This window comes from Nanorana parkeri, unplaced genomic scaffold, assembly GCF_000935625.1.
Source record: "Nanorana parkeri isolate BGI_ZX_2015 unplaced genomic scaffold, ASM93562v1 scaffold982, whole genome shotgun sequence".
Lineage (NCBI taxonomy): Eukaryota > Metazoa > Chordata > Amphibia > Anura > Dicroglossidae > Nanorana > Nanorana parkeri.
In genome coordinates this window covers 213,343-222,800 of record NW_017307250.1, presented here as the reverse complement: position 1 = coordinate 222,800, position 9,458 = coordinate 213,343, and the positions used below count along the sequence as shown (strand labels likewise).

The window sequence follows — 9,458 nt, the reverse complement described above, 5'->3', positions numbered from 1 at the left end:
CCGATCAGTCCCCCAGTCCCAGGGATGAGGAGAGGTGTTTGCTCTTTCAGTTAAACTGAAACACCAAGTGACGAGGGAACATGGGGCGAGTCATTACCCGCCCCTCCCCCCCGGCTTTCTGATTGGCTGGGAAGCTGGCTCCATGCTCCCTGGTAACGAAGCAGCATGAAGCTGGTTTGCCAGTTAATCAGGAAGCCGGGCGGCATGTAATGACTGAAATCGGAAGTTCTGGTATCGGAATAAGCATTAGAGTATTTGGTGCTAGTATCGGTGCATCCCTAGCAACCAATCAGCTTCTCTCTCCAGTTAAGCTTTGAAATTGAAAGATAGAAGCTAATTGGCTGCTATGGCCAACTGCACCAATTTTGATAGATTCCCCTCATTGTGCTGAAAGATTTCCCTCTTTCTTATCTCAGAAAGTTGGGAAGTATGTTATATATGTCATGCTAATTTGTTTGTATATCTGCATGCATCTCACTAATGTAAATGTATCAGTGTATGTCTGGAAGTCCTTCTTTGCCAGTGAATGCCAGTTAGTGTAGGTTTGTCAATTAATGTATGCTGTGTGTTTAGGGGTAATCGGTTAAACATGGGGTCAAAGAAGGCTGAGGGTAGGGATAAGGGTCGCCAGGTCACTTAGTGATCAGAGGGATTATCTTTAGAGAGTGTTTTAATGGATGTGTGTTTTAGGGATTGTTAGTTTAGGGAGCTTAGCCCTTTCATGACCAGAGGTTATTCATTCCTAGATTTCCAGAAAAAAATCAGCAGTGTAAAGTATGTATCATTTAACTTGACCAGAACTCCACCTAAAAATAGGATTTGTTTTATATATGGTTGCAAAATTCTCAAAATCTGCTAAAAAAAAAAGTCTCATCAGCATGATGATCTTTCCCCACCTACTGTCAAGATGTGTGGATGTCTCTTTTCCCATTTCTTTACAACACATCCCTAACACTTGGATCCGATAAATAGTTTTAATGAGTTACAAGACAGAGTTTCACGGTCTTTCCCGCTATAGGGTTGTAACTTCCAATCTCCCTATTTCTTCCCAATTAGATGTGTACTTTTCTAAGGCCATTCAGGGACTCCCAGCTCAGAGAATTATTATCTTGGTTCCACATCAGAAGAGGTTCAAGGGCTTGCATTCCTACCTGTTCACTGTTCACAAGAAGGAAGAAATCCATCCCATTCCGGACCTCAAGGCCATAAATTGCTTTGTGCAGAATCAAACGTTCCAGATGGAATTAATTTACTCAGTTGTGGCCTCTCAGCCTAATTAAATCAATGAGGTGCTGCAAAGAATTCTCAACAGCCATCTCATGCCATGGCAGTCTGAACCATTCCATCACTGCCTAGGAGACCAAGGCTAAGAAAAAACAGGGCCAAGGAGCAAACCTGCTGTGGAGTAAAGTGATCTCAAGAGAAAGTTTAGGCTCTTGTTCACTTTGCCCTTAAAGCTGAAACCCACGATTATTTTAACTACCCTTGCAGTAAGGCTCCCCCCATAACGCAAGGGTTAAATGCTCATTTTTGCCTAAGGCAACATTAAAAAGTAGTTGTACTTAACTTATCCATCGCTTCCACAAGCTTCCTCCTTTTTGTCTGACCTGTCCCCCAAAGCCACTTCTCTTTGGCGCTCCATCAATCAGTCACACTCTGACGTCATCAGGTTCAATGCAGGACCAGCAGGCCTGTATTGTAGGTGAGGATGCTGAGGGCCTGCCCACAATCCGAAGCATCAGAGAGAATAGCATCAGTTGCCAGGGGAGCGAGGGATAAGATAAGTGAAACTGCTTATAAAGGAGAAGCATTGGAAGATACTGGAAGCATTAGGAAGATTAGCATCTTCCTAATGCTTAGTACTGGTGTGTGACACTGCCAGTATCACTTGTTGGCTCTATAGATCAAGAGCTGAGTTATCATTTTAGATTGTAGGCCCTCAGGGGCTGGGCCCTCCTTACCATCTTGTCTTGAATTGTATTGTGATTGTAATGTCTTCCTTATATTGTAAAGCGCTGTGCAAACTGTTGGCACTATATGAATCCTGTATAATAATAATAATAATCATGAACTGCTGATTGCTCAGCTCACGCAGAGAGTGGTGATTGTCAGTCACCACTCCACACAGGATTCGCCCCTCCCCTCTCTGTTCCTGCCTTATAAAGTGCTCTCTAGGTACACAGTGGTTACAATGAACGGCCTTACCCACCGCACGTGAGTTTTTGGGTGATTTGCAGTCTATTTGTAGTTAAGCCAAAATAACAAGATAAAATGAATAGCCCATTAAATGATAAAATAACAAAACCAGCTGCAATACTCACCTTCAATCCAGAGATTCCCCAAAGTACTTTTTTCAGCCCTCAGACTGATGGCAAGCTTCATTCAACCCACTTCATCTGAGCCCAGGTCATCATGGACCCTCCCCAGGCTGTTACCTGACAGTGAAAGGAGAAGCAGCACAGTGATGAGCTTATCTCTCTGTCACTCTGCTTTCTCCTCCTAGCAGCATGCTTTATTTCAGCACATGAACTGATTGGCTCATTGCACTGCTTTTCCTTCTCACAATCTGGCCCTGCTGAACATGGACTCCGGATGTTCATGGCACGTCATATTCAGGTATTTACATTTACTGATGTATTGGTTACAGAACTTTACTATTTTGTGTCTTGAATCTGTCTAGAGTAACAAGTCCTCCTCCTGGGATTTGGAATCTGCTGCCTCTTTTCAACTGAAGCCATATTGCTATGGAACCCAACAGACCAGTCACAAAATGACCCAGTATCTTCTGCTGATGGAGTTCACTTGAATTTACTATCAGGCACCAGGGATGCTCCCTGCCAGATGCATGTGTGACTTGTTTGGCCTCAGATCACCAACATACAACTGTCTGAACACATTCTACCAAGTCCATCAGTACCTGGACTAATGGCGTGCCATGGCCTCAAAGTGCCTGAAACATGTTGTAATGATACTTCAGTCCAGTGTGATAAGGTAAGTTCGGCTCACTGCATTCACATTACCACTCCAAGTCTGATTTCTGGGGTGCAGCAGATTACAAGATGTTCATAGAAACACAATTATAAAGTATTTGTTCCTAGGGGATCACAATAATGGCGATTGGAGCTTTCTACATTTTGTAGTATTAAATATTTAATATTTTCACTTCTGCAATGAAAATAAAATAGAAATACAAGTATTGTGTGCTGAGGCTTATTGTCACACTAAGACCAGTGAAAAGTATCATGTGCTAGGACTTGTAGTTCTACAGAGAGGGGTATGGAAGGATGGTCTGCTGAGACTTGTTCTTCTACAGAGACATGGAAGGATAGTCTGCTGGGACTTGCGAATGTACATATAATATACAGGGACTTGTAGTTCTACAGAGAGGGGAGTTCAGAATCCTGGAACTTGTTGTTCTACAGAGACAGGTGGATGGAAGAATACTGTGCTGGCACTTGTGGTTCTATGGAGACAGGAGAAATGAGCAATAATGTGTAAGGAGAACGTTGACAATTTTGCTCTATAGAGATGGGAGAAATGTAAGTTTAGTGTTCTGTTTACTTGTAGTGCTACAGAGACGGGTAAAATGGCAGAGTGGTGCTTTGGGACTTGTAGTTCTACAGGGGCGGGAGAATGGAAAAATTGTGTTGGGACTTGTAGTTCTACAGGCAGGAGAATGGAAAAGTAGTGCTGGGACTTTTAGTTCTACAGAGACTGAAGAATGGAAAAATAGTGTGCTGGAGCTTGTAGTTTTGCAGAGACAGGTAAAATGGAAGAATAGTGTTCTGGGAACTTTAGCTCTGCAGAGGCGGGAGAATGAAAGTTTCATGTGCAGGGACGTGTTGTTCTACAGAGACAGGAGAATAGATGTATAGTCTGCTGGGACTTCTAGTTGTACTGAGACAAGAGAATGGAAGTAAACTTGGGAGGGAAGTTTCAGGGAAACTGGACAGGTAAGTCTAATGCTACTTGTCATGTTATTACCCCTCATGTCATCAGTGGAGTAACTGGGGGGTCAATTTTCAGACAAACTGATTCTACGCACGTCAAGTGAATAATAGTTTTGTTGAACAAGAGGGGTCCCGGGAAGGGCCACACACTGCTCAAATTTCAGCCACGTTAGCAGGACGTGACCTACACTCAAGCAATGGCCACTTTAGGGGTTTCCGACATTTTCTTTATTTTAGGATCAGACAACAATCCCCTGAGACCTTCAGATGCCTTCAGTTGTGAATAAATAATAAAGAGCAGCAAAGAAATACCTTCATAGCTAAGCTGTGTGTGAAAGAAGCCGCGAATAACATCATGGGAACGTTTCCCACAGTGTAAATAGATATCATTGTGTTCTAGCCTGTCATTACCCTTGCTCCATTAGTTACTGTTTGTTGTTGTGTTGTATACAATCAGGAGGACTTGCCCCAGGAACTAGGTCTCTTTAAATATTAGAGAAGTCACCTCTGGAGAGAAGTGTGCCAACCAACCATCGTCTGACCTTCCTTTCATACATGGCTGAGACGAGCCGTGGCACTGCAAATACCAGAAAGGTAAGAAGCATAACGGAGGGTTGTAGGAATTGTAAGTCACAGAGCTGTCACTGGACAAGGTGTGTCCATTCCTATGGTGACCATGTTTACTCTGCAGTACTGCAAGGCTCATTCTCAGACCATAATCTCTTATAACACTGTATGAAGGTGTCTATACACCGGGCCTTATGAATTTGTTTGTATGCACAACCAGACCTGGGTTAGATGTTTTTCAGTGAATGATGAGATTCACCCGTGTGCACACTGGGACTATCCTCCCATAGCTAGTGACATGTGGCAGCACAGCACATAGGGACAATCTTCCAACCTCATCAAGGCTTTAATGTGCCTTAGATGCTGTGCTACGTTTGCCATTAATGGCATAGACCAAATGTACCCAAATCTGTGTTGTGTGACCACTCTGTGTGAGGATACTTTTTATTATATTAGTTGGCCACCAATTTTAAGGGGTCACTTATCTTTCCCTTCACCAAATGTTAATATAGTAAATTGCAGTGGTGGAAACAACTTTTTCTTCCACTACACGTCATTACATAGTAACAGGCGTGCATGGTAGACAAACATAGAGCCACCTATCCCCGTGCTGTAACACTGACATGCCCCTTCACACCTCCTTAGCCCTTTACTAAGTAATGACTCATGGTGAGAGAGTCTTTGCCATCACCGTTTCCTGCAGTCCAATATCAGATGGCTTTTGGATTGGCATGGGCATCATATAGTCATAGGTTTTTATGCATGCGCAAGTGAGATTGGGCCCTTATTATACAAACCGGATGATCATTGCCCTTTACATATATGATTACTACATACATGGGGTCCTGAAACATTTCTCAGCTGATATTGGCACCTTGGTATTGAAAATGTTAAGCAGCCCTAGTGTAGGGCATAAAAATTGACCACAAAGAGCATGTGGAATGAAGTTTATTGTTGGGCAAAGAAATGATACAACAGGGCACAGAATTATGGATGATGGTGAATTCTCATCTGGATTAGCACACCACCTGGATCCATTGCAACTTTGATCACCAATTCGGCCAGTATAGAAATGTGGTGCTAACCGTTTTCCTGCAGAGAAAGGAAACTTGTCTGATAATGATCAGTGCTGTAAAGGGATTGTTATTGCATGAAGGTCGAGAGTCAGAAATGCAGCTCTAATCAGTTGTATCCTTTGTAAATATTGTGTCACCTTGCAACCCAATTGGTATATGGAAGGTATTAGAAAGGTATTCTAAAGCTGCTATAACACATGAGATGAGCGTTAACTGTTAATTGGATTGGACGACCATTAAATGTCCATTGCACCAGGAGATATCATTCTCCCCCGGAACCAGGTTGAACGGGGAACAGAGGATCGCTTTGGGACCGGCGGCAGTAGTAGGTAAGTGTGGGGGAGTGACAAAGGTACTGTGCGGTTTTTACTCTAATGCAGAGAATGCTCTGGCACAATTTATGAGCAGGGCTCCTTATGCTCCTTTCAACAGTTGCAATGTGAGTTTTCCCTGAATAATAGACATGTGCAAAACGAAGTTCGGACGAATTTTCGGACATTCGGATGTACCTGAATTCAGGGCCGGTGCAAGGATTTTTGCCAACTCAGGCGAAGGTGCATTTTTCCGTGGCACACACACACACACACACACACACACACACACACACACACACATATACATACATACATAAACACAGTGACACACACACACACATACATGAACACAGTGACACACACACACACATACATGAACACAGTGACACACACACACATACATGAACACAGTGACACACACACATACATGAACACAGTGACACACACACATACATGAACACAGTGACACACACACATACATGAACACAGTGACACACACATACATGAACACAGTGACACATACATACATGAACACAGTGACACACACAGACAGACACACACTAGTACCTGCAGATCGGGACCAGGAGGCAGTGAAGAGAGAACGGCTCCTCCCACAGTGCAGGGACTCAGAGAGTGGCCCCGAGGAGGTAGTCTGAGGCTCCAGAGAAGGAGGCATGTAGCAACAATAGTGCTGGCAGAGCGGCTCCAAAACGAGTACAGGGGGCGGGGCGAAGCTGAACTAAGATCATTGCAGCAGAAGCCCGGAGCCCGACGTCCACACCATCCATTACATCTATGTTTGCGGCTGTGCTATGATTTTTCCGCCCCTCCCGCTGGCGCCCTCCTTACCTGCCTTGGGGTAATGCCGCCCTGTCTGAATTCCGAATTACAGATATAACAGATGCAAACGAATCCGAATTTCCATTTTCGAAATTCGTTAGCGGTAGTTCGTTCGAATGTTCGTTCGTTGCAGCAAAGTGACATTAGAGAAGGAGAAAAAAATGTTTTCTTCCTCAAATGTCACTTTGTTGCAACGAACGAAACGAATAAGAAACAAAAATGAAACAAACTAACGCTAACGAATTTCGTCCGAATTCCAAATACGAATTGACTTTCACACCCGAATCCCAAAAAACTAAATAACACAAAATCCAAATCGAAACAAATTATTTGCCAGTGCACATGTCTACTGAATAATAAAGTTTTATCAATATTCACAGTTAAGGCCGCTCTATCTGCCCACCCCGCTATGTCTAATGTTCAGGCTGCCTCGATGGAGTTAATGGATAAACTATTCCTAACAAATTCTACAAAGGGGCTCATTTCAAACATATATTCCTTATTGTTGAATACATTTCTACAGCAATTTCCTGTCAAGTGTAGACGTGGCTGGGGATTGGATATAGGGAGGTTAGAAGAGGATATATGGATGGCAAATAAAAGGTCAGTTCAAAGGGCAATCCTATCTGCTACTCATAGATTGATTCAACCGAACATCGATCACCAAACTTATTGGACCCCTGAATTTCTTTTTAAGCTCCGTATCAGATCTGATTCAAATTATTCTAACTGCAGGTTGGAGCTGGGCTCATTGACACACCTGCTGTGGCGTTGTCCGAAATTAGTAACATTTTTGGAATCTATAGTTAGTTCTATAAATAGGACTTTTGGGGCCAGAATTTTGTATTTGGTCTTCCTTGCACTTTCCAAAACTAGAAACAAAGTTTGGACTGGACATGTATTTTAATTACATCCACTTATAAATAAGCAAAATTCATTCGGAAAACAACGTTTTATGCGATAGTAATTCGATCATAAAAACCCCTTACGTTTTGGGGAAATTAAATGATTGCATCTTGTTTTCTAAAAAGGCAAAAGGAGTGAAATTGATTAAGGGGAAAAACTGAAAAAGCAGCAAAAGTTTGATTTTTACTCCTTATTAAAAAAAGTCAGAGCGATGTTTTATTGATTAAAATGTATTAAAGGTGTATAATGTACTTAATATGTACTACATCTTTATTCTACTCAAATGTACTACTGTAATATATCTTTATTCTTGGTGGGAACTAAACACAGAATGAGCTGTGGAACTGGTTCCCTCTAGTGGTGATATTCAGGTACTGAATGACAGCAATGGGTAAAAACACCAACATGATTTTATTCACATTTGTTACTTTAAAACATACTTTAATAATAAAATAAAAACTTAGTTTCAGGTAAAAGACTTAGTCAAGAAAGCGGGAAAGGTCTTCCTTGATTTCTGCCTCATCCCAAGGTCCGTGGATGTTATCTTTGAACAGCTGTAGTCTGATGAGGCAGTAGGGGCAGAGGAATGCCCCAAATGCGAGCAGCAGGAAAAAGAGCAGGGCCCCCACACCAGATATACTCAGCAGCCCTGCCACAGAAAACAAAGCAATTAGAAATGTGACACACGTGTAAGTCCGAGGAGTGTAAGCTCTTAGCTTTCTCTGCAGGCTTGGCCAAAGAGCAAAAATCTGAATGGCAAAGGTCACCATAGTAAATGCATGCAGGGAGCGAGGAAGGCGTGAGGCCAAACAAACCGAAGCAAAGATGGCCATATTAATAGATAATGTGTTGGAGACAACTGCTGCATTGGCTCCATAGTCAAAGAAGACAAGATGTCCAATGAGCATGAGCACAGACATGGCATAGATAGTGTCCGTGCTGATGGATTCTGTCAGTGTTTTCAGCACTGGAGAGAAACCATAAGTGAAAGCCACAAACACCAAGGAACTCTTCAGATCATCCCACCGGGTCCGGCCACTATCCTTCCGCCCAGCTCCTTTGTCTACTGCGTCAAATATAAGGTAGCCAAGGAGTGTGAAGGCCAACCCAACCCCACATAGCTTTTGAGGGGACAACAAGTCCTGGTCCATATACCACCAAATCACTGAGAAAGAACAGACACTACACAGTTGATGGATTACAACCACAGACTCAAACACCACAGCCCAGTAGCTATAGCGCCGAACATAGATGTTCTTCCTGAGCTCTTCCAGGAAGCTTTTATCAACGTAATTGTCAGGGAATGGCTGTCTTTCATAGAGAACTTTCCTCCAAGGTGAGTGGACCTCCGCAGGGTCTGGTGAAGAAGTGCCTTGTCTCCATGAAACATCTGTATAGGCACCAGAATTGGAGCTTTGCAGGACTGGGCTCATATCTTCCTGCTTGCTTGTAAAATTAGATCCCAAAATGAAATCCAAATGTCATTGCCTGAAACAAGAACACAAAACAATGTAAAGAAATAAAAATATTGGTGTACAAATTATATTGAAAATAATTGCTGGTTTATGTAAGTTTATATCCTTTCATGATCCTTCGTTTTCTGTACATGAAACTACTTAGACAACTTTTTAAGCCCACCTCCAACCCATTTTTTAAAGCATTAAATGGGAGAGAGTTCGAATGTTTGTCAGGTTTTATTGCAATTGAGAGATTCCTTTCACTTTCTGTCCCTGTAAAATAAAAAAAAATAAAAGAGGGGGAAGCATTCACTTGGACGAGAAGACCTGGACAGCATAATTGAATAA

The 9,458-nt window shown here is 42.5% G+C and overlaps 1 protein-coding gene across 1 annotated transcript; it reads right to left on the bottom strand.

Annotated features, from left to right (window-relative positions):
* Window positions 1–7,968: 7,968 nt before the first annotated feature.
* PIGC (phosphatidylinositol glycan anchor biosynthesis class C) lies at window positions 7,969–9,143 on the bottom strand. The gene has a single exon (XM_018566838.1). It carries the CDS (start codon window positions 9,084–9,086, stop codon window positions 8,133–8,135), a length of 954 nt encoding a protein of 317 aa, XP_018422340.1. The 5' UTR covers window positions 9,087–9,143; the 3' UTR covers window positions 7,969–8,132.
* Window positions 9,144–9,458: the final 315 nt, after the last annotated feature.

Excerpts from the sequence above, each read along its gene's own strand:
- PIGC (XM_018566838.1), bottom strand. The coding sequence starts at position 9,086 with ATGAGCCCAGTCCTGCAAAGCTCCAATTCTGGTGCCTATACAGATGTT.